This window comes from Myripristis murdjan, chromosome 17 (genome assembly GCF_902150065.1).
Source record: "Myripristis murdjan chromosome 17, fMyrMur1.1, whole genome shotgun sequence".
NCBI lineage: Eukaryota > Metazoa > Chordata > Actinopteri > Holocentriformes > Holocentridae > Myripristis > Myripristis murdjan.
The window spans coordinates 6,848,185-6,873,534 of NC_043996.1; the positions used below are offsets into that span (position 1 = coordinate 6,848,185).

The 25,350-nt window shown below is 45.8% G+C and overlaps 1 protein-coding gene across 5 annotated transcripts in view; it reads left to right on the forward strand.

Moving 5' to 3' along the window:
• Positions 1-336: 336 nt before the first annotated feature.
• carmil3 (capping protein regulator and myosin 1 linker 3) overlaps positions 337-25,350 on the forward strand; it is a 63,492-nt gene continuing 38,478 nt past the window's right edge. For 3 of the 5 annotated variants that reach the window (XM_030075434.1, XM_030075436.1, XM_030075437.1), the window contains exons 1-11: positions 338-562; positions 2,431-2,525; positions 12,099-12,149; positions 14,278-14,337; positions 14,507-14,628; positions 16,527-16,621; positions 17,166-17,236; positions 17,470-17,543; positions 22,121-22,196; positions 23,654-23,742; positions 24,797-24,891. In XM_030075434.1, coding sequence (XP_029931294.1) covers positions 505-562; positions 2,431-2,525; positions 12,099-12,149; positions 14,278-14,337; positions 14,507-14,628; positions 16,527-16,621; positions 17,166-17,236; positions 17,470-17,543; positions 22,121-22,196; positions 23,654-23,742; positions 24,797-24,891 — 886 coding nt within the window. In that variant the 5' untranslated portion in view covers positions 338-504. Of the gene's footprint in view, positions 563-2,430; positions 2,526-12,098; positions 12,150-14,277; positions 14,338-14,506; positions 14,629-16,526; positions 16,622-17,165; positions 17,237-17,469; positions 17,544-22,120; positions 22,197-23,653; positions 23,743-24,796; positions 24,892-25,350 lie in introns of all 5 variants that reach the window. The other 2 variants (XM_030075438.1, XM_030075435.1) reach the window with 1 other exon arrangement.

Below are 25,350 nucleotides of genomic sequence, written 5' to 3' on the forward strand. Positions count from 1 at the left end.
CAGCTGCGCCCCTGTTCTAAAACACAAATTCACAAACTCACCTCAGTGATTGCGCACATAAAACCTTTCAAGGCGTGATGAAAGATATGAAAATGTCTCCCTGTTCTGTGCGGGTCACTCGAGTCCGTATGACTTGTAACCCTGGCACTTGGCAACCTCTACCACCCTCCCATTAACACACACACACAGCCCTCCCCAACACACACACACCCTCCTCCCACCTCTCTCTCTCTCTCTCTCTCTCTCTCTCTCTCTGCGTCTCTCTCTCTCAAGAGCGTGGTGCCTATGAGCCTCTGAAGTCGCAGGCGCTCCTCGGGCTGCCAGTGCGCACAAGCATCGCATCGTGTTTGATTGCCCCGGCTGCTGCTGCTGCTGCTGCTGCTGCTGCGCCCGGATCACCGGCAGGCGCGGAGGACAGGCGAAAAGTGCGCAGCGAGGATCTAAAAGGACCCAGAAAGGAGAGGAGCAGAGGGAAGGAACAGGGGCCGACGGGAGGAGCGCACCATGGCCTCAAAGGAGACCACAGCGGCGGGGTTCATCAACGTCAGCAGGGAAATCACAGGTGAGTCTTTGGGGGTCATTTTATACCTGGGACTCCCGCTACGGGCCACGGGAGCCCGGAAAGAACAGAGTAGGAAAGCTGGTGGAAGCATGGAAATATGTCAGGTAATTGTGTTAGTTTCTTTCCTTTTTTTTTTTTGTTACTCAGTTGCTCTTTAAATCCCCGTTTTCCTGTGCGTGCGCGTTTGATTTGAGGAGTTATCGCCGCAGGCACAGCGCAGGAAATGTCTCCGAAGGCAAAAACATATTTCATGGCTTAGAAAACCCTCGCTCGTGAAGATCCCATCGATCCCCGAGCGGAGTGCTCACTTCGTGATTGATTTGGCATATTCGCCTTGAAATTGCCCGAAATTTTCGGGCACGGGGCTCATGCGGCTCCATCCGTGCTGGCGGAGAGTTGATTTTAACGTGTTACTGTGTTAAAGCGTGTCTTTTTTTTTTTAATGGGGTGATTGGCGTGCGCGTGCGCGTACACTTGCGCGCGCGCGCTCTGGCTTTGGTGTGCAGTCAGTATGACTTTTCCTTGTGTGTGTGCGTGGGAGTTATTGTGCGAGTGTGAGCGCTTTGCGTGCAGCAGGCATAGGTCTACACACACACACACACACACACACACACACACACACACACACACACACACTACTGGAGAGATTGGACCCCGCTGCTCACACCACATGCACACACGCACAGGTTGGATGAAACCCATTAAGGTGTTAAAGAAGCGGGCGTCTCTCACAGCTAATTATCTTGATAAATAAATCCCGCTGTTTACCAGGTTGAGCCGCTCCACCTGGCCGAGGCTCGTCTGTCTGGCCCTGTGATAAGAGCCTGTATTAAGCCCACACACCTGCCTGCTCACAGCCATGGAGGACAAGACAAGAGGATAAGGAAGGGGGGGCACATTCATCAGACAGTCAGGGGAGGGGCAGGGGGTACACCGTAGGGAATTTAGGGGCGGGTGACCCTACTATTCCCTGTGCCCCACTCTCTTTCCGTCCCTTGCCATCCCTTTGGGAGCAGATGCCGAGGTCAGCCCAGCAGACCGCGGGGCCATGTAGTGTGTGTTAAAAGGTTTAAGCGATTGGGTCTTACCCAGCTTAACGCCTCTAACTCTCTGTTTGTCTTTGGCTGATCCTTCGGTTTGCCGGTGGGCCTCCCCCCTCCTTCCCCTCCCCTCCTCCCTCCCTCCCTCCCTCCCTCCTTGGTTCTTGCATCTGCTCTCTCAGGTGTGCGAGCCAAGTTCGTGGTTGATGCCGTCTGTGGCAAGTGAGAATTATGAATGTGCAGCCCGGTGAAAGAATATGACGGAGCGCCATGGCATGACATATCTCCATTTGGTCGACCCGGGAGCTCATGCATATTTAACAAGGGTGGCCCCGGTTTGAACGTGGGCTGCGGGTACGGGTGCTCACGGCCATATGTGCCTGTATTCTCAGGGCTGCTTGGAGGATATAGGCTAATGTTGTGTGTATAAAGTAGGTTGAATTGTGTCTGCTGGTGCTTTCTTGTATTGTGGAGGAGATTATAAAAGCTGGAAAAGGCCTCCCGTGCAGTTCAGTGAGCTTGAGCCGGCTGGCTTTGGTCGTGCAGAGGCCCCTGAAGACGGCAGCTCTGGATCCTGTGGTCGGTTCCATTGAGATGAGCCAGGCTACTTCTTTTCTTCCTCTGAGGGCTAAAAATAGAGCAGTTATGACTCCTCTTCACCCGGTGGTTGTGTGACTGTGTATCTCTGCGTTTGTGTCCTCCCTGTGTCTGTGCGTGACTGCTTTTTTCGTCCTGCAAAAGTGTGTGTCTGGGCTTTTCATTGGCGTGCATGTTGTGTACAGTAAGAGAGCTCCCTGTTTTATCATTTCCCTCCGTCTTTCTCCCCAGAGAGCATCAGGAGAGTGCTGGACAAGCAGGCCATCAAGTTTGTGCGAGCCGTTAAACAGGACACAAGGAGTGGCAAATCAGAGGACAGGATTCTGGTGAGATATCCCGCGCCTTCAACTCCCACCCCTCCCGCCTTCCCTTATCATTTGCCCCCAGTTGTGCAGCTGCCACAGCAGGTTACTTTGAAAAGAGATTCTTTTTTTTCGTCTCTCCCAGTGAAACGACATCTTTGCGTCATGGGCGCTGAATATCAGCTGGAATGGAACCAATCGAATTTGGGAATCAATGGAACGTAATTGTCACGAAATTCAAAGGGAATTAAGATGTCACCCTGCACCTCAAACAATCTCCACCTCAGCAACTGATTCAATCTCATATTCAGTCTTAAAAAAAAAAAAAAAAAACTGCCAGTTGGATGAGATAATCCCATGTTTTTCCAATACTGGAACAAGCATATACATGTTGAAACAAGGCAAAATAAGGAAGATCAGCCCACGAGTATCAAGAAAATGACACTTGATTCAAGAAAATTCCAGATGCAAGTTAATTAGCCTTGGAAACAAGGGGGATTATGCCATGCCACTGGCAGATTTCTCAGTCGTTTTATGAAGAAAATGCGATTTTAAGACTGAATACAAGACTAAATGGCTTGTTAAGATGGAGATTTTTTTTGCGGCGCGCACATGCTGCATGTGTCCTGAAACGCACAACGCACCAAACACACACACACACACACACACACACACACACACTGAAAAGCAGGCTTAAGACAGATGCTGGCCTAAGCAGAGCGAAGGGGACACTGTGCCATGGCCTACTGAGTCCATCCTCAGCTTTTATTAGATGTGGCAGGATGGCCTTAATGCCCAAGGCAAGGGCTTGGTGTGACTGTGTGTGTGTGTGTGTGCTTTGCCTGGTGTACGTACATGGGGACATCTACATTTATCTTTTCTGAACAAGCCTGTGTGTGTGTGTGTGTGTGTGTGTGTGTGTGTGTGTGTGTGTGCGCACGGGTGTGTTTGTACACGCGCATGCCAGAGGGTGTGTGGGCAGCTTGTGAGGTGTCCTAGCAGCTTGTGTGAGCCAAGGCCACTGCTGTTATTGAGACATTGACAATTAGTCAGCCACATTACTGAATAATCAGAGTCACACACACACATCTCCACACACACACACTTAGTCGTCATGTGCGAGCATGATCTCATTTCCTCTGCTGTTTTATTTTGACTGCCATCAAAGAAAAACAAAAAAAAAGAAAGTGAGCTGGCAAGCGACTCAAACTATTTATCAGTCCCCCTCTCGTAGTATTTTTGTGTGTGTGTGTGTGTGTGTGTGTGTGTGTGTGTGTGTGTGGGTCTCCCTTGCATTATCGCTCATGTATCACTCTCGCGTTTTTGTTTCTTCTCCCCCCCCTCCGCCCTCCTCCTCCTCCGCCCCCTCGTCTTCTATCTCCATCATTACCACACACACGCCCCCCTCCTCTATTTTAGTCGTCTCCTCTCTTTGTTTCCTTTCTCCCTCCCTGTTCATCTGTCCATCTCGATTATTTTCATCCCCATCATCACCCTCCCCCCCACTTCTCCGCCATCGCCTCTCCCTCTCTCTTTCTCACTCCCTCTTCTCTCATCATCCTGCCCTTCCCTCTGTCTTTACTCGAACCCGTAAAAGGGTATTGAGCTCCCTTTTTTTTTTTTTTTTTTCCATCAGATGCAATTCAATTAGGGCTCTCCCTTACGAGAGTTTTTTACTATCCAAATGGGCCTTGGCCGCCGCCGCCGCTCCAAATTCTTTCAGGGGCAAGATGGATATGAGCATTCATTCTAGCTCGTTGTCAAGGTCTCCCTTCTAAAAGGCAATCTTTTCACTCTAATGGATAAATTCATTTGGACGGATAAATGGTCAGTAAATGAGGAAGCCGGTAAACAGATTGGGATGCAGCAAACTCCCCTACAGTACGAACACGTGCGCTGATCCGTCATCGTGGCACACATGTATTGAAGGAGTACGACGTTTTGGACCACCTCTCCGTTCCCGAGTTGCAAATCAGTCTTAAAAATCCTCTTTTTCTAAGCTCGAGGGCTTAAAAAAATCCTTCCTCGCCCTCTCCTCCTGTCTTTCATCTGTGTCTCCCCTCCTTCATGATTGGAGTGGATTTAGCGGGTGAAAGCGGTATAGGATCGCAGCTTTCATTCGGAGTCGATGGCCTCGTCCGGGTGGTGGAGAGAGAGAGAGGGGTGTGTTATTATTTTATACATCAAGTTTACAGTGTATGTGCCGCACTACATCGAGTCTTTTGTTCCCTACCTCGTTCCTCTCTCTCTTTGTGCCCCCTTTTCCCCCTCTGGAGACTGCTGGTATGCAGCTGTCTGTGTGTGTTGACTGTACCAGCCATCACGCCGCAACACACACCAATACACATGCACACGGTGTAACCCGCCCCCCGCCCTCTCCAACCCCCAACCCCCCGTCTCAGACAGACACAGGGAGAGCTCAGCATGACATCCAAGCTGAACCCTGGGCGATGGTGTTGGGGCGCATCAACATTGAATGCTCCTGCACACACACTCACACTCACACACACAGAGGCTGGAAAGTACACTCATAGTGTGCACACATTTTGACATGGACAAGGGGCATGTACGCACGCTTGAGTGTATCTGCACACACACACACACACACACACACACACACACGCTCACTTCCATTATTAGATCAACCTATTTGAAGATTGGATGCAACTCCAAAACAAAGCATCTTCAAAGAGCGGAGGGAGGGGGGGGAGGGTCGGGAGGCGTGGGTGCGGTGGGAGAGGAGGGCGTCCCACCCGAGGAAAGGGGAGAACTGGGAGAGAGACGGAGAAGGGGGAGGCGAGGAACAATCTCGGGCGTGCGGCGATGCCCCAGTTGCCGCTTTCACTCTTCCGCCACTTATTTATCCTGATCGGCCGCTCCATTTCATCCTCCGTTGCTTCCACGGTTCCCTCGCTCCCATCTAATAACAGGCCTGTTACGTGCAGAGGCCGCCACTGGCTGACAGTCCAGAAGCACACTCAGAACTTCCACTTTCAGACTCCGCAGCTCCTCAGAGGTCCCGCTCGTGAGATTAGGACGGGGCTTTGAGGTTTGAGAAGTTCCTCGTCGTGGATGTGTTTACCGCCCGGGTGTCGGTTGTAAATTGGCGGGGCTACGGATAATGACTGTTTACGTTCAGACGGTGCGTTGCTGTAGGCGATGGCGCTGGAGCGTGCGGTTCCTCAACAACTTACCTGCACAAGTAAAAGCAACAACATCTCGTTTTCTGTCCCAGCTTAGCATAAACTTGAATAAATCAGAGGGGTGAAGGTGTTTTTTTTTCTTTTTTTCTTTTCAAAAAACCTACCTCATGTTTCAGCTTCATTCTAATGTTGATAAGTTTCCTCGAGGCACACGTCCTACCTTCCTGTATCTCATTTTCCCTCAGCCATCTAGTTCCTCCGCTTTTCTTGTTTGTTTGTTTTATCCCTTCTATTGTTTATTTTGAGTAGAGGTGTTTTTTTTTTTTTTTCATAAGCCCCGTGGGGATTTTTTTTCTCACCTGCATGCATTAGCACTGCATCACTTTTGTTTGTGCTTTAAAAAAAAAAAAAAAAAAAAAACGCTGTGAGTTAATCACTGTTTTTCGCCCTCCACCGCGATGCAGAAAAAGCTGAAGTGGAACAATGTACACGGGGAAGTGCATCTATTCTTCAGCACTCTTGCCCAGTGAGGACTGCGTGGCTGACTTTATGCTTGGCTGGCCTGTCTGGACCCCTGAGTTAATTCAGCGCCTGCATCCTCCATCCTTGCCTTCTTATTGAGGATGCGAAGGTTCATACGAATACAAAGGGATTCTGTTTTGTTTTAAACGCTGGAATTCTAATAGTGTGCCACGCTAGAATTAATCCTTGAGCACAAATCCCATTGAACTACACTGAAGCCGCTGTTAGACTGGCAGGTTGCTTCATTTGAAGGTCCTGACTGGAATGTGGTGATGGGTTCACGGCTCGAAGCGGCTTGAGGGAAAGAAGGTTTGCTAACTTTTAACATCCGTGTGTATTGCGATAATCCGTTTTTTTTTTCGACAAGCATGTTACTTTCTGTAATTTACTTTTCGGTGTGACCACTTTCTCTCATCCTTTCCCATCTGTTTCTACCTCAGCGGTAGAAACGCTTTCCGCACAAGCCTCAGAAAATATGCCCGAATGTGTTGCATTCACCGCATGGGGCTGAGAGGAACAATGGTGATCGCGATAGCATTGTAACAGCAAAAGTTTTTTTTTTTTTTTTTTCCAGTTGGAAAAAGATGACGTCCTTTACTCCAACACAAAACGCGCCGTGCCCGCTCTCTGCCTTTGATACTCTCATCAGTGGAGGAATTGGTGTCTCTACCTCTTTTCCCATATGTTTCTCCGCGTGTGATTGCCGAACAAACATGCAAAATGGCGTCTCCGGAAAGAATCCTTTGTTCTTTGATTCCGGGGGGGGACTGACACAAACCTGACATTTGCTGCTGATGCTTTAGATACCAGAAAAAAATCCTCCTCCATCACACTCTACTGTCACGGTGCTGGAAATATCCAAGGAATGACAAGGCATCTACATTGGTCCAAAAACATGCCACTTAACAAAAAAAATCGTGTCCAAAAAAATTCAAAGTCGATTGCCAATTACTGCTGTTTTTTTTGGCATTTATGCCTTTGCTGGACCGTACACAGTGGAGAGAAACAGAAATGATCAGGTGAGAAAAAGAGAGGGATGATATGTGAGAAGCATCCCGGGCTTGGACTGGAATCCAAGAAATTGCAGGTACATGGTGCCGTGTGCGGCGTGGAGCCTTAACCGCTTTTTATTCACGGCGTTTTACACCGAGCCTTTTCTGTAAATGTGTCCAAATATGTCGAAACCGCTGTTGGGAGTTTGTTTGGGGGCGAACCAATCTCAAGTCTTTTGGAGCGAATTTCACGGATGGATCGGTTTTTGTTTGGCCTTCTCCTTCCCAAATACGAGCCCGGGCTCAAGTTTAGCCGAACTTTTAGCGAGCCCCGTTTGAACTCCTGATTCTGATTGTCGCTCGGCGGCGGCGGCGGCGAGCGACGTCGAAAAAAGCGTGAGATGTCGCCGAACCGCGCGCGGAAACCGAGACGTCTACTGAATTGCGTAATAAAAAATTGCACGTTCTAAATGGGGAAAGTGGGCCTCGCTTTCAGCTCGGATGACACTTTATCACACGGAGAGAGTCCGACTGTGCACTGGACTGTGAAAAGGAAGCTGAGGACAAAGCAGCAAAGCAGAGAGAGAGAGTCCATGCTAGGGGCAGAATTGCAGGCGGCCTACTGGGAACCATATTTCTTTTCCTTTTTTTTTTTTTTCACTTCTTCAACCACTCTCATAGACTCCCCTATGCTCATAATATCCTTTGTGTGGCACGCTTGGTTAATGGTGAACATTACCCCTGCATCATGCGCCGTTCCTTTTTCACGGTTTTGCCCATGCAGTGTGGATTTTTTTTTTTCTTTCTTTCCCCTCAGCAAGGATCCGGATTTAACGTGCGATCGTGCGAGGTGCAAGCCGCAGTGCCGTAATTAGGATTGGGCTTCTGATTATCGTAGCAGGTACAGGCCCTGTGCTGGTAGCCTGTGGCTGACAGAGGGACTCTATGGGACTCCATGAAGTGTGACTGACTGACCTTCTTGCTTTTTTCCCGAGAGAGCGAGAGAGCGTGTGGGTGGGTGTGCTGTCAGGGCTGGAGGGCTCCTCAGAGTGACTGTGCCTCCATCTCTCCGTCCTGCTCGTTTCCTTCCTCTCCTTTTGCTCTGTCGCTGTCTTGATCCCCCGCCTCGACTTTCTCTCTGTAACTCACTCGGTGCCTCCCCCCCCGTGCTACTTTTGCATGTAAGTCATTATCCCCCCCCCCTTCTCGTATCCTCTCTCTTCCCGTCCCTTTCTCCCTTTCATTGTCCAATCTGTCTCTTCCCTTGTAGTTTCGGTATCTCATCTCCCATCTACACCCTTGCAACCCTCTCTCTCTCTCTTTCTCTCTCTCTCTCTCTCTTCCCTCCCTCCCTCTCTTTTAAGAGGTTCGACGGCGCTCGCCTGCCATCTCTTTGATTTAGAAGTGCTGGGCTCCCTTTTTTTTTTTTTTTTATGAGGGAATCTGGAACAAGATGTGATTTTGAGCTTTGCATTTCTTTCCTCTCATTTGGCTTCTCCTCTCATATGCTCTCCCTCTCTCTCTCTCTCTCGCTCTCTCTCTCAAATCTACTTATAAAGCAGGACCTGGGGCATCTTGCGCTTTCAAACCCCCTGTCTCTGTGAGACACACACACACACTCGCACGCTGACAGATTGACTGATGGCATGGTTGTCTTCTTATGACGCTTAGTTCACTTGAGTGACAGTGGCCGACTCTGTGTGGGTGTTTGTGTGAAAGAGGGAAAGAAATAGACGGTGTGTGTGTGTGTGTGTAGTCCAAAGCCAACTCAGTAAGCCATTGTGCATCATTATATGTGTCTACTGAGAGTAAAAGCGGCACAGTTTGATTATATACTAGCGTGCCGGACTTATGCAAATGTGTTTATCTGTGTGTATCGGAATGTTTCTAGTTTTGAGCAATGTGTATGATGTGTACGCGTGTGTGTGTGTGTGTGTGTGTGTGTGTTTTAAAATGCCCTTGTGGCTGAGCCAGAGATACCACGGGCGGCCAAGTCTGGCACTGATCCTTGGCTTGTTCCCTCAGAGGCAGCACTGCAACACACACACACACACACACACGCACACACACACACGGCACATACACACGACCCAGAGACATGCTTTGATTTGTGCCATCTCGTTTGAAGTGCAAGACCCAGAGCCTGACAGCTTATGATTAATATAAGCCCCCGCCTTCTGCCCTCTCTACCGTGTGCACGCAAACACACGCACACACACACACACGGAGAGAGTGAGCGAGATGAATTTACAGTGGTTGCTTTGGACACATGCACACGCGCTCTGACAAACACACACACACACACACACGCGCGGTCTCCCCGTATGACACACGCGCTCCCACCCTGCCCTCACAGTCTGCTTTGGGCAGGCCGGCTCTTTGAACTCGTGCTTCTGACGCTGCGCCATCGCAGCAAGGGCACCTCGGTACCCCATCTCATCATCCTCCCCTCTCCTGGTTCCTAAGACTCCCCTAAGTCTCTCTCTCTCTCCACATCTCTCTGTTTATCTCTCTCTCTCTCTCTCTCTCCCCCACGTTTCCTCCCCATCTCTCTCCGAGACCGTCCCCCGCCTCGTCCTTGGCCGCCCGGGTCAAAATGTCGTCCGTCTCATCTCGCCGGATCATCTTCGCCTCTCAACCCTCCCCGCGCTCGCCGATCCGGCTCGGCGGAAGTCGCCCCGTCTCCCGGCCGGAAACGAATCCCCGCGCGGCTTTGTGGGATTTCGCGTTGATCCTGCCGTGAGAGGTTTCGAGACTGGAGGGAAAAAAATGTGCGAGAGATGGGAGAGAACGAGGAGGAAGGGATGGATTTAAAATCCGGACCCTCCTGATTGGCTGGTTGACTTTCCAGGGCGGAGTGACCTTAGCTTTGCCCATGTGTAGGCTGGAATCAGGCCAAATATGATACAGTATTGGGTAATTGCCCTTAAAAAAGGGCAGCGGTTGCCTATTTGACTCTAACTTGCTGCCTTAGAAATCCGCTGAACGGCCTTTTGTTACTTCAGAAAACTCTAGATGTCTCACTTTTGTCCCAGACAGCTCAATTATCCAGTATCTCTCTTATATTGTTTCAAATATCCCTCGGGTTTTTTTTTTTTTTTTTCTTATCTTCACTGCTGTGCATAGCCCATCCAAGCAGGGAAAAAAATAACTGTCTGGAGTATTGATTGTCTCTAATGATATCTCAATAGGCTGTAAATGATATTCAACCGAGGTGAAACCCCACACAAGAAGCCTTGTTCAGCTTCGGGGGATCATGTCGGCCCCTGTCGGAGGGCCCTGCATTATTGATGCCCCTGTTTACATGACGGTTCCCTTCTGTCAGATTGCGAGGCTTTTTGAATGGAGGGAAAAGATGGCCCCTGTCTTTCATTTCTCTCTCTTTCAACGTCTCGCCGTCTCTGCCTCTCTCTGTCTGTGCGCCTCAAGATCCCATGACGCCGCCTCCACACGGGCGCACACCCCGCCTCCTCCCGCCGCTCCTCTCTGATTTTTTTTTTTTTTTTTTTATATGGCAGAGTTTTCAAACTTGTCAAGCGGCAGCGACGGGACAAACAGTCTTCTCCAATGCAACAAAGGTTTTTGTCAAGGCCCCTCCGCAAAGCACAAAGTGTTTTTTTTTTGTTTTGTTTTTGTTTTTGGGGGGATTTTCTGTTTTGTTTTTGTTTTTTCCCGGGGAGCAGGGCTGTATCTACCTCCTCCTTGTTTGGATTCCTCTCCCCCTGCCTCTCTGCGGGAGTCTGCCGTGGACGTCTCTTTAGGTTTTTCGATGCGGGCCTGATCCGACGAGGCCAACTCTAGCTGGAGCTGGTGGAAGGGAATCTGAGGACTTTATTAACATTGCGGGGTGGGGGGGGGGTCTGGTGTCTCTATCCTCCGATCGCCTCCTCTGTCTCTCCCTTCTTCTATCTCTGTATGTTTCTTTCTCTTTCTTCTCTCTCCACCGCTCAGCGGGGCGCCATTAGCCATTCAGCACAGAGAGGCCTTGAGGAATTGAAAGCGACAGAGCAGAAAAAGAATAGAAAAACTGCAAAGGGGGGAAAGAAGAAAGACATGGGAGTTGGTCGAGGGAGGAGGGGGGGCGGGGTGGAGGTGGAGGTGGAGGTGTCAAGACAGGGGGCACCCAGACAGGGCACTGCGGCCCACGGGGAGATGGCAGTGAGATGGAGGGATTAGGGAAGAAGATGGGAAAAAAATGAACAGATTTCCATGGAGATGGGCAAATAAATCGGGGGGAATGACAGGAGGCAAAAGAGGGAATTACGGACGAGACAGGCATGGAATTGGCGGTCCGCTCGGGAAAGAGCAAAGTGTCGCCGAGGTTTGGTGGGAGGGAGAGGTGGAGGCACGGAGGCAGAGAGAGTGGGAGGGAAAGAGGTGCAGAGCATGTGGATGAGGTATGCTAATTATGGATTTTTGAATTATGAATGAGATTAATTACACGGGCGGACACAAATATATTCACGTTTTTCTCTCTCTTGCACTCCACCTCAGCCACTTTTTGAACAGAAATACTTTTATTTTGGCAAGAGCACACCTTTTCCCTCTGAACTTCCCGGTCCCGTCTCTCCAGCTCTTTATCTTACCATTTACTTCTCCCTGGCACAATGAGGAATCTGTTGAATAAGTGCTACTTAGTGATGAACCTCAGCTCCATCAACAGAATTTTGCTCGATAAATTGTACTGTCATATGACTTGCAGACTCACCATTATATTTCTTTCTCCCACACACACACACACACACATACACACACATACCCCCTATCATCATTAGCTTGCTAATGTCTAGAGTGCTTAGCATGAGTTACGAGGCATTTGAATGAACTGCAGCGATGATTTGCTCTCTTTATGGGGTGTTTGTGCTGTGCTATTTTTTGCCACGATTTGCATTTTGCATTTCCTGCTCTGTGACAGAGAAATGAATGTGTTCTCCCCTCAGGTCCTGGCAACATGGAGACTGTATCTCTTTGCTGTCAAAGTGCCCACCAAGGTAAATGTCCCGCTCTCTCAGCGGAATTTTACGGCGTTCAATTGCCAGCCCTGATCTCACGGTAATTTGCAAGAAATTTGACCAAAAAAAAAAAAAAAAAGCAGAGCGCTTGCAGAACAGGAGGACAGCGGTGGTAATGATGATGATTCTGGTGATGATGATGATGTTTGTAATGATGATGTTTGTAATGATAATGGCGATGAAGGCAATGAGGTGACAGATTTGTCTAGATTTGATGATGGTGGCCACTGATGATGATGACTGAGGGTGGAAGTAACTTGTTAAATTTATTACTGTAGTTCAGCTTTCTCTGTCATCTTTTAACGTCAGCAGTTTTATTTAAGGATGTTTTTTACTGAGGTGCTCTTCATCGCTACATTTTAAGAAGCATCCATTACAGAAACTGGGCAAACGTAAACTAACACCAGCCAGCGATGAAGAAGAAAGAATAACCTGACTATAGTTTACTGTGCACTTTATTTTGTAATGTCCAGATTTCAGCTAAATGAATGCTCTCTTCTCTTAACCCTATAAAGCCTGAACTGTGAAATAATTGGCAGAAAATTTCATTTTTTTGAAACTGAACCCTTTATTTAGTCCTATAACAATATATATGTTAAATTTATTACTTGTATATAAAAATTCAAAAAATATGTTATTACACAACCTTTCTCGTGTATGATATATGATATGTACTTGAAGTGCCAATGGTATAGTCCAGGGTGAACAGGGGAAGTGTTCAAAGGTATACAACAGTATTTTGGTCAAACTGTATTGATTAAACTGAAAATGAAAAACGGAACTTAAAATGTGTATCATATATGATACAAATGGCTTTATAGGGTTAAAGGCATAGGCTAATTCAGTAACTAGGCTACAGTATGACTCAGTGCATTGTAAGCTACTCTGTTATAGGTTCAGAATGTTGATTCACATTATTTATAGTTATAAAAGGCATGACATAACCACCATTGACTTGTGTAGTCTCCACTGTGTGATGAGAGTCTTAGCTTCTTGCCAGCGTTCAACACAATCCAAAAAGGGCAGCCATTTTCAGCCTCTCAAAACATTACAAAAGTCTTTTTTGAAAACAGGAGACTCATGGTGTTCTGCAGTTAAACAGTGACAGTGTACAGCTCAGAGGAAGTTTTGAGCAGGTGACGTCCATGACCACATGTGGAACTACTTTTTACAGCGCACCGCAGTACATCCCAAACATTTGTAAGCCTCCGCAGGGCACCATAAAGTTCTAGCTAGCATAATGATGCGCTTGTATACAAGAAATTGTAGTATCATAAAATCTACATACAACTTGTTAGAAAGCACAGTTTGTAAACTTTTTTTCGGTGGACGATTTCAAGATGTATTTGACTACACTGTTAGTTTCTCACTTGCTCAGAAAAGGACGTTCATAATGTTTTTTTTAGAGGCTGAAAAGTGGACTTTGTTGAAGGTTAGCAAGAAGCTTCACCAAATTCGTCGTCACTAAAGCTAGCGGTGAGGTTGTGTCATGTGTGACTCTAAATGAAGATGCTGTAAATGAAGATGTTCTAGCACTCTCTCCACAGCTGAAGACGCTGCTGTAAGATGATGATGCTAACCTATACCACACTGCAAAAACGCAAAATCTTACCAAGATTATTTCTTATTTCAAGTCAAAAATGTCTTATTTCTAGTCAAAATATCTCATTACACTTAAAATAAGACATGATCACCTCAGAAGTAAATTGTTTTTAGACAATTTTCACTTGTTTCAAGTGAAAATTCACTTGAAACAAGTGAAAATTTGCTTGTTTCATTGGAAAAATTTGCCAGTGGAAAAAGTGAAAATTCACTTGAAATAAGTGAAAATTAGCTAGAAACAAGAAACAAATTTTGCCAATGAAACAAGCAGATTTTCACTTGTTTCAAGCAAATTTTCACTTGAAACAAGAGACAATTGTGTAAAAACAAGTTACTTCTGAGGTGATCATGTCTTATTTTAAGTGTAATGAGATATTTTGACTAGGAATAAGACATTTTTGACTTGAAATAAGACAAATAATCTTGGTAAGATTTTGAGTTTTTGCAGTGTGTAAGATGATGATGCTAACCTATAGCTACCACCTCCACCTCTCTGTGTTTTCAGATGGAGGTCACGTTCAACTTCTTGGAGATCCGAGCGATGAATACCTATCCAGAACACCAGGTAATATACTTGAGAACAACCCGCACAGGTTCGTAGTTGCTGTTTGAATCTGCTTTAGTTCAATTTGTTTTCAGAGTCTTTCGTTTTATTCATGAGCATAATGAAAGACGGTGCTCTCCTGTTTACCCTTAAGCAAATATGGAAATAATGTTTGGCCCATGTGCATTAGGTTGTCATCGACACAGACAAGACCACCTACTCACTGAGAGTGCAGACGCAGGACCAGCTGGATCACATGGTCAACCACATCAACTACGCCCTCTCCCGGGTTTTCAACAACTCCATTTACGCGTAAGCACACAGCATCCTCGCCCCGAGCAAAGAAGCGAGCCCCTTTGTTTTGTTGTGGCGTCTGAGCCGACTAACTGAGGCAAGTTGGCCGACGTTAACAGCACTCGACAGTGTGTTGGCAAGTTGGCAGCCTCACTTGTGGGCAGCGTTTCTCCTCGGCAGCCAATTAAACTTTTGCATGGCAGTAGGCTGCATCCCTCCCATGTTTGTGTCACCATAGACTTAACACCTAGCAATCATTAGGATTAAATCATCCCGGTGACACTGAGTGGGCTATGTTTTTTTTTTTTTTTTTTTTTTTTTGTGTGTGTTACCTGAAGGCATGGTCTTGGCTCATTTTTTATTTTTAAAGCAGTTTATGTGGTAAAAGCGATGCCTGGCAGCGCGCACAGATGCTGATGGAGCTCAGCCATTGACTTAAGCTGCCAGTCAAAAGGCCATTCTCACAGAGTAGAAAACCTAAAGTGGGAAGCGCAAAGGACATCAAGGAAAAGCCTAGACAGAGCCAGGTTAAAGCTCTGGAAACTTTTATTCGTGCAGAAAATAAATGCACAGGTGAGCAAGCAAACAAGGGAGAATGTATTCCCCTCTTCTCTAGGGTCCTATCTACAGTGGCTAAGAGCAAAGGGATTGAGTGTGCCCCGGCTATTGACCTGAGCAAGGCTATCTCCACACTCTATCATCTTTGAAAATGGCTCTTTTCCATTAGGACCACGGCAGATGATTGCTTCTAGTGAGAACATTAAAGAGAATAAAGAGAGAGAGGGGGAAAGAGGCAGGGAGTACACGGCTCTGATTGTGCAGCCTGGAAACGGACTGGGGCCATTGTATTGAAGTACATAATGCAGATAGTATCGAGATGGCACACGCGCACGTGTATCACGCACACGCTCCGGGGACGGATGATGAGTGTTGAGATAAGGTAGGGATTAAGGTCATGGATGTAGTTAGGTGTTATGTGTGATTTGTTGGCAAATGGGATTAAGGGTAGTGTGTGTTGAATGCAATACTAGTGGTGTAATCCTATCAAAGGCAAAACAGGTATTGCACAGTATTATATATGTGCACAGTATTTGCTTTATGATCCCACTCCCCCTTCTTTTCTGCTTACTGGTACTTTTGTTAAACTGTGTACCAGCAAATTCCCGCACACACACACATGCGCAGGCAAATTGAGGCAAAGATAACAGCAAGTCAAAGCATAGGCTTGTTTGTATGTAAATGCGGTTGGAGGGCATATAGCTTCAAACAGCATCCCAAGGATCCAATTTTACACTTGAATTTTACGTGTTATTTATGCAATAACAAAAGCTATGTCATAAGCATTTTTTAACATTTCAGCCTTTCAATTTTCCTTCCTAATGCTGTATGGAGCGGCTTTAATATATGCGGTGAAAAAGATTTCTGCCACAAATTAGCATCTTACCACTGCAAATTAGCCCGCATTATCCTTTTTTAAAAATATTGTGCCGCCGTGTTTCATTTATTAGGCCTTTGCTCAATAAAATTTGCAAGTTTTGCACCTTTTCTAAAGCCTATTTTAAACCGGGCAAGTGGGCTAAGAGCATGTTTATGTGTAAGAATGCCCTGGAGGAGTGGTTGCAGGGAGTGGAAGGATAATATTCATACACACTCGCACTGCCCAGCTCCATTTGAGCAGCTAGGGATTCAAGCCTTGTGCGGTGCTACTGTCGCCGCTGAGGGAAGGGGAAAGCGTAACACATTTGCTTTCCACCATGCAAATTTACCCAAGCGGTCACAGAATTTGAGCAGGAGGCCTTCAGATTACCAACCTGCCTGTTTTTAACCTCCGGGCTTGTGCCAGCCTAATAATGACTGTACGGATGAGTCATTGCTTTGTTTTCTCTCTCTTTCTCTCTCTCTCTCTCTCTCTCAAGTCCCCCTATCTGTCGAGCAGAGGGAGAGATGGCCGATGGAAGCCACAAGTTTTCACCAAACTCCGAATCCTCTCTGGACACGCAGAAAACCTGCGGTGAGTCAAGCACCTATGTGTGTGCACTTGCGCACGCACGCTCATGCATGGATGCTGGGTGCACACTTACACAGATGCACTTCTGAGTCCATCTGCTCGCTGACTCACTGACTCACACCAAATTATTTTGTAGGCTCATTCTTAAGTAGGTCAGAGGACCAAAGTTGTTGGATGTGCCCCTTTTTCTTCTAGTAATCCTGTTAATCTACAAGAGGGGCTCTTTCATGGTGCAACACTTTCATCTCACCTCAATATTTACAGCTAATCTCTCTCTCTCTCTCTCTCTCTCTCTCTTGCTCTCTCTCTTTTTGACTTTCTCTTTCATCTTTGACCCACTCCCTTTCTCTGCTCCTTGGCTTCATCCTCCACCCTGCCTTACTCTGTTCTTGCCTTTTCCTGATCTGTTCTGGTCCGGTTTTCGGTCTGTTCTCGCCTTACATCTCCCCACCGCGCCTCTCCTCGCCCCTCTTTGTCTCTCCTCCCCCGTTTCGTCACCTTCTCGCTCCCCTCTCCTTTCATCTTCTCCTCTCTTCATCTCTCTCAGGTGGTTTTTCCGAAACCTATGCGGCTCTGTGTGACTACAATGGGATTGGCTGCAAAGAGGAAGTGCAGTGGGTAAGAGCACTGTACACTACCTTTATGTGCAATATGCTCTATTTACCGCTGGAAATTAAGTTTGCTGAGTTTTTATTGCACTTTAACTCACTCCCCTTCCTTGTACAGTGGTAAAAAAAAAAATTAGATCTCCTTCTGTTGCTGCCTTGTATGTCTCTCTTTCTGTTACTGTTGCTCTCTCTTTCTCATCAGTTCTCTCTTTCATTCTTTCCTTCACTCCGCCTCTCTTTCAGGATGTTGACACAATCTACCACTCTCAGGACAACAGGGAGTTCAACCTACTGGATTTCAGCCATCTTGACAGCAGGTGACATACTTTACTGCCATTTTAAGTATGCCCACGCTTGTTACAGTATGCCAGTGTGCACGCTTTGAAACACAGTTCACTTGGGCTCAACTCGCACCGTGCCACTGTAGTTGCGGCAGACTTTTCCACTCCGTCCTCTATGAAGCTGTTTTGCAGCAATTCGTCCCAGATCGCGTGTCTCGTCAGCTGTCAGTCCTCGTCTTATCCGGCATTAGAGACTGCCTCTCGAACAGGACCTTCCCTGGGTAAAATCTTGTGCGCATTAGTCTCTTTCTCTCTCTCGCTTTCCCTCCCTCTCTTTGTCTGCGTTCAGTTTGTTACAAGCTCTCAAAGGAGGATGAAGGGAGATACTTGTCAGAGGCAGCATCCAGAGCGCGGAAACAACTGTACGATCCCATATGACTTCTGCTCTACCTCCCTGCTGGTACCTTTAAATCAGCTTCCCCTCTTCCTGTCTGCCGTGCCTCGCCAGACATATTGAGGCGGACTGCACGTGGCAGTTGAACGCTGGAGATCATAAAGAGATGTGACACCTGACAGCGGAGAATTCAAACCCGCTTACGTCTCTGTTGCTTGAGGAATATTTTGTCCTCAGAAAACCCAAGGCCCACTGAATCCTCTCTAATTTTTTCGAGCAGCAACAATGCCTCAAGTGGAGCGGCTACACTCGCAGTTAAAAATGGATACCTTCTCGTAGGCTATGCAGGCAAATCATATTTTCATTTGCGAAGGCATGAAGGTTTAGTCCCGCAGCATTTATAAGATTCCACTGAAAGTCTTTTAATAAATAGGCTACATGGATGTTTTTGATAATCAGTGAAAGCCTGAATCACCTCGCTCCTCAACTCTTCAGCCTCTCATCATTTCCTTGAGCTCTTGCATACTTTGTTCAGTTGTTTCCTCGCTGCAGCGCTGGAGACTGGCTGCCTTTGCTCTTCCCACTATGGTTTAGAGAATTAAGTGAAAAGGACTGAGCGGAGTTTTCGAGAATCAAGACAGGGAAAGGTGGGATCCAGGTGAATAACGGAAAAGCTACAAGGGCACGGAAGGGCAGAGAAGAAAGAGGTGTGAATTGAGGAAAGGATCTAAAAACCTACTCTTACCCCCACTGTGCGCCCGGAGCCGAATCACTCTCTTTCTCCCCCTTTCTTGTCCTTCCACATTCCCTTTCCCTTCATCTCTCCCGATTGGACCAGTCTACTGTTACCGCGAGCGACAGGGCCCTGCTTTTTCTGCTGACTGCTGTCCGTCCAAACACTGTCTCTGTTCATTCCTCCTGCCTGAAAGCGGACACATCTCTCTGTTTCTCTCCCTCTCTTCCTCTCCTGTTTTTCAATACCTATATTCTCGCTCTCTTTTCCCCCTTCTTTCCTCTTGTTCTGTCTCGCTGTCTCTGAATCAGCCCCACGGTCCCTACATACAACACACACACACACACACACACACACACAAACCCACGCACACTGCCTGTCTCTGTTTCCTGTCTCTGACTTGAAGAAATAGCCACAGCAGGTTGACACCACATTGCAGTGGGAATTTTGTGTGTGTGAGTCAGTTTGGGCGTGAACGTTCAAATGCATCTGTGTGTGTGTGTGTGTGTGTATCTCTGTATATGTGTATGAATGAAATTCAAGAGATTTTGTGCCTGCATATATTTGTGTTTGTTAGCAGGAGGCAGAGAAAGCGTTATGCTTTAGTGCCCCAAAGAAGTGGGCAGACAGCTACTCTGGCAGACAGTCACACACACAGATACACACACACACACACACACACACAGTCTAACAAACGCTAGTCAGGATGCAGTGCCCAACTTTTCTCCAACTTCCTGTCTAGTTGTCTTTTTCCATCGGCAAAGCAGCAGTGCAGCTCCACAGCTCACTGCTACCATCTGCCTTACCTGTCACTGTCACAGAACCAGAGCCGCGTTCCGTAACACGTTCATCTGTAGCCTTGATTTATCACAGCGCGTTGGTGTCCTCTCAAAAATCCTGTCATCTTTTTCTTATGATCTTTTAAAGGGTTTTTTTTTTTTTCCTTTTATCATTTGTAATACCTTGCATGGTCAATCAGCTGTACTAGTTCGAACACCCTTAAAGGAACAGGTCACTCAGAAATGAAAATGTTGTCATTTTCTAATCATCCCTGTGCGAGATGAAACACAAGTCATTCAGCACAAGTCAGTCAGTCCTTCTCTAATACAGCTAAAATCACTGGATAGCCTACTACTTTTTAGAGTTCCAAAAAGGGCAAAAAAAAATAACAACAAAATTACTCCATACAACTTATGCATGATCCAGGTCTTCCAAAGCGAAATGGTTGCCCCCAACATGGAAGATATCTATTTTTAAACCATTACTTTGCACAAAAGTAGGCGCACAAGGCTTGGGTGCACGTTAGCATTAACATTTTTGGAAATCAATGGCTATAGTGAAGATTTACTCTATAAATGGTGTGAATATAGTCTTTTCCACTCAGGGTCCAATGGTTTTGCTGTTTCTGTTGTCATTTAGTTGTTTTGAAGAAGGCTGCAATGGACAAAGACAAAGACATCCCACCTATGGTTCAACTGGCACAAGGATGAGTAGATAATGACACAACTTTCGTTTTGGGGATGACTTTCTCCTTTAATCTCTTTACAACATAAATTTGGAAAAAACAAGTGATTATTGTGTGGACACAATTTATTATTGCTGTCCTTGCGAGGACCATCCTTTGACTATATTTATTCCATAACCCTAAATTTACCCTTCTCTAGCACATGGCACATCTTAATCCTTTAGACAGCAGTGTACTTGGAAACACATAAGAAGAAATGATGAAAGAAACACCGGCAGACATGTCAGAGAACACCGTTGCCAGTATAGTCAATAAGAACTCTGTGTCTTTTATGGTGCAGAGGGAGAGAGTCGGTTTGGAGTAATGGAACAGGCGAGCTGAGGACAGAGAGACCGGGTTTAACTTCTGTCTCATACAGTTTGTAATTTTAACAATTCTAACTCCGTCTACAGGCAACTCCCACTGGAAAAACAATCCCTATCCGCTGAATATTGAATGTAGTTTTAGCCCATTTTACAATGACTAGATTATTCCATGGACTAATTCTCCCATTATTTTTGGGACAGTTGGTGAAACTAATTCAATACTTTTCATTTAATACCTTCATTGTTGACAGACTGCCATATGCATGGCACTATATATGAAAATAAGTTTCAACAAGGAAATGCAACAGACTTAGGACTGACTTCAACACCTCAGACAAAGTTCAGCTGAGGGTTTTGCACAGAGAACTCCAAAAGAACTCATCAGTGATGTTACTTTAGCTTGCAAGACGTCCTAAACCCAACCCTAATCCCAACCTAATCTGTAACCCTAAACCTGAGCGCTAAACATAAATTAGCCCCTAGAGGAAATTAGGACTGGCCCAAATGACCTAACTTTTGGCAGCTTTCTCACTTGCCAGACATATTTTCCTTTTGAAGATCTAAAAACGGATCCCCACAAGGATGTGTACAAGAGCACGCACAACACACACTCAAGCACACTGGATGACTTCATGTGCTAACATAGAGGTCAATTACATGTCCTGCTGTCAAAACATGAATGAACAGTGTCGATGATTCACCTTGACATGTGCACAAACACACACACACACACACACACACACACACACACACACACACGTATGCACACACTTAGTCAGATGCCTTAGTCAGAATGGAGTGGTCTGATGGCTGGCATGGCACTAGTGAATAAGGAACACAGCCTGTAGCCATTTTACTCCACTGAGATATACTGTTATGTCTTGGCTACTGCAGTCAGTGGCAACACAACCTTCCCTCTGTATATTACGCTCTCTCTCTTTCTCTCTCTCTACCTCTCTCTCTTCTCTCTCGCGGTGTTTTTCCGTCTCTCTCTCTAGGCTTATTCTCTTTCTCATTCTCGCTGCCTCTGCTCTCCCTGTGTTGCAGCTTGTTTGTCAGATGATGTATAGCAGGTATAGCAGCGCTGTGGCTTTAGTTGGACCTCAGAGGATTCTAAAACTCTCTCTCTCTCTCTTTCTCACACACACACACACACACACACACAAACACACTCACAGAATCATCAGTGTCTGTTGGTGTGTTTGTGTGTGTGTGTGTGTGTGTAGCAGTGGATGTAGCAGTATTTGAGGTCTGCAGCTGGGATCAAACTGTGGCTTTATTGAATAATCCACTGACCCAACCATCGATCGTTACTGCTCCCTTTCTCTCTATTTCTCTTTCTCTCTCCTCCTCACCCATCCCCCCCCCCAGCAGCCACCAGGCTACAGTATCAGTCATCTTTCTGAAGGCAGCGCTGGCCGTAGTGTACTCTCTTGTCACGATGATGAACTGCTTTTGCCTAAACGCAAGAAGAGAAAAAAAGAAAGATTTGTCGACCATAATGTGAATTTATGCATCAACGACATCAAATGGTTGTGAGCAGATGGAGTTTGCTAATTCAAGGATTTGAATTTTATCTGGTGTGTGTGTGTGTGTGTGTGTGTGTGTGTGTGTGTGTGTCTGTGTGTGCACGCATGTGTGTCTTTTGTATTCCAGGGACTTGGCGGTGATTGTGGCGTCGATGGCATACAACACATGGTTCACCAAGCTGTACTGCAAAGACATGCGCATAGTAACTATCTCCTTTCTTTTACCTTTCTTTTACTTTTGACTTAAGAAACTGTAATCACTTCCTACCTGAATCAACCTGCCACATGTGAAGCACTCATCACTCTCTGCTTTCTTTGGCCCAGTTTTTCTGTCTTTCTCTTTTCTAGTTTCTCTATTATCTGAATGCATAACATCAAATTTATTGGCTCTGGGTTTGCTTATCCGCTTCTTTGGCAGACTCCAGTCCAAAATGTTTTTTTAAAAAATCTTTATCAAATAGTGATTCCAGGATTGGTTCGCACTTTTCTGGGTCAGCCGGAATTGATTTGCAGTTTATTTGGACCAATGCAAAGGGTACAGAGAGCATGTCCGCCTCCTGGAATGCCATTTAATTGCTGCTGCCCATCTTGCGACGAACGCCTGGTGCTTCTGGTTCAGGCATCTCGTTCGTATTAGTTCTGATACGCTCGATGTGGGTTGCTCTGCGGGCAGGGAGCAGGAATATGGTGGATGCTAAACTCACCTCAGTACTTTGTGCACTGCTTTCACAATATCGGTCTTCATTACATAAAGTCATAATGTGCATTACAGTAAACAGTATCTGTCTGAAGTGAGTCTTTTTGAGAAAATGAGATCAATATTGTTCAAAAAGTATAAAATCATTTTACTTTATTTTAACCCCGTAAACTCTGATGTTCCCTGGAATTTCCCCCTAAGTAACTTCAAAATGAGAAAGAACATTATTTCTGTGTTTGACTATGCCACATCCAGATTCTGTATCAGCGGGTTGCAGTGCTTCATTGAAGCTACATCACGCTTATATTTAGTAAAATATTTAAACTCAAGATGCCATTTTTTTTATGGCTGCAGCATTACATCAAATAGAAAATATCTAGATGTCTTGTTGTGCCTAATTTTATACACATTCCTGTGTGATTCAGCAGGGCATATTTCGGTATAATGGGAAACCTTGGGATGTCCGCTAGAATTTAAAATAAACATATGTGGGCTTAAAGAAAGCTCAGCCACACAGCAATGACCAACCCAGTGATGCGACCGGCATTGTTGAGCTAAATATACTAACTTAATGAGTTTTAAATAGTTTTTTTGTTGGGGATCTAAGTGGTCACTTCTCTTACGGTTGCCACGAACTTGCATTCATATATTGAATTGCATCCGTCCGTAAGGTTGCCTTGCTTTATTCACTATGAGGGCTGATTCATAAAACGAAAGCGCTCATAAAAGTGCATTCACCAAAGTCAAGGGCGAAATCTACAGAGCATTAATCAGAACCGATTCAGAACTTCAGTGTAGCCGTGATTGCCGTGACAGAGTCAGATTACTGCCTTATTGTGACGTGAGGCACAGATCTTGCAGTTGTGAGGTTAGAACATGTCCCATTAATTTTCTCTCACAGTTGGTGTGGGATTTGAACTGCAACCTGCAGTCACAAGCCTCTGACGCTTTGTTGTTCTCCAGGGATCAGAGGTGGTGGATCAGGTTCTGCACACCGTCAGCAAGTCCAACAGTCTGGAGGAGCTCACCCTGGAGAACGCCGGGCTCAAATCGTAGGTTCTCTGCTGCCTGTGGTCATTGTCGTCACCATCAGCCGCTGTGCCTGTCCCCTCTCCTATCTCATCATCTCAACTCCTCTTGTCTGATTTCTTCATGTCATAACCTCTTCACCTTTCCACCACGTTTCACCCCTCCTCCTCTCTGTTTTCCACCATTTGCTACCTCATTCCTCCCCCTTTCTCTTCTCCCTTATTTTCCTCTCTTCCTCCTCTCCTCATTTAACCTGCAGCCCATTCATCTCCTGTCACTGAGGCTCCTCCCTATCTGCTTGTGGCAAGCTTACTTTTTTCCCCATTGAAACATTAATGAAAGTTAGGATTTCACCTCGTAAGACTTTTCACCTTATATGCATGGCTAATATCATTAGCAGCGCAGTTTCCTTATTTAGTATTAATTGATATGGATTGGCTACCTCGGGGCACAGTGTTTTACTGTGGCATAATAATGAACTCACCAGAGGTGGGAGGAATGAATTCCATTTTTTATCGTTGTGTAATTGAGCTGCTTCTTTATGCACTTGTAACTTCTTGAGTGTTTGGGCATTTTACTCTCATTTAAATGTGTTTCAACTTTAACTGTATAATTTATGTTTGAAATCATATGCTTTACACATTAAAATTTTGGTATGTTCTTCATAAGCATCGCATTACAAACTGACTAGTTAAAATCATGCTGAATGAATTATATTGTTTTCCTATGAAAAGTGAATCTAGCTTGCTCTGTCCTATTCTTTTTGCTTTACTCTGGAAAGATTATATGTAACAATATACTCCTATTTTAAAAAAAAAAAGTGAGTATTGAATTAATCACCTTTATTTTACTCAAGTTGATTTTTACAGTATTTGGTCTTCTTCTGATTACCTACTTAATTTTTTGTAAAGTACCTTCTAGTTGAGTAGGATGTTTCAGTACTTTTTGCAGCACAGGAAGTTACCTTGGGAAAGAGAAGTGGAGATTCCTGGGGTGCATAGCGATTTAGGGAGCGCTCGCTCTATTCATCTGCTTTTGGCTCTTTGAGAGTTCGCTTGATTGAAATCTTTTCTCCAGGGATTTTCCCCAGAAGATGGCGTCGGCCCTGTCAGAGAACCCAGCCTCTGTGATTCACTCTCTCAACCTGGCACATAACACGCTCGACAACCAAGGTAAAAGCTGGACTCTATGAACCCCCCCACGGCTCTCTCTCTCTCTCAGGGTGCAGCTGATTGTTCTCTCCCCCTTATTTTTCTGCTGATGCTTTTGTTGACTTTTAAAGAAGTCAAAATCAATCAATCTTTGCCTTTAGAGAACTTTAATTTTCTGCTTCTCTTTGTTTTTTCTCTTTCTCTTTCATTTTCTTTTGTTCTTTATCTCACTTATCTATGATTCTGTGTTATCTCTTTCTTTTTAGTGATACTTTAACCTCATGTGTCTTTCTCTATCTTTTTTGAGGCCACCCCCCACCCTCCTCTCTCTGTATTTCTCGCCTTATTTGACAATTTGAAGTTACTTTGGATTATCAATTACCACGTATTTCTGTGAAGTGTGTGTGTGTGTGTGCAATGTGTGGTTGAAGTTTGCATGCCAGTCTCACTTATTATCTGGATGCTGTCTCTCTGTCTGAC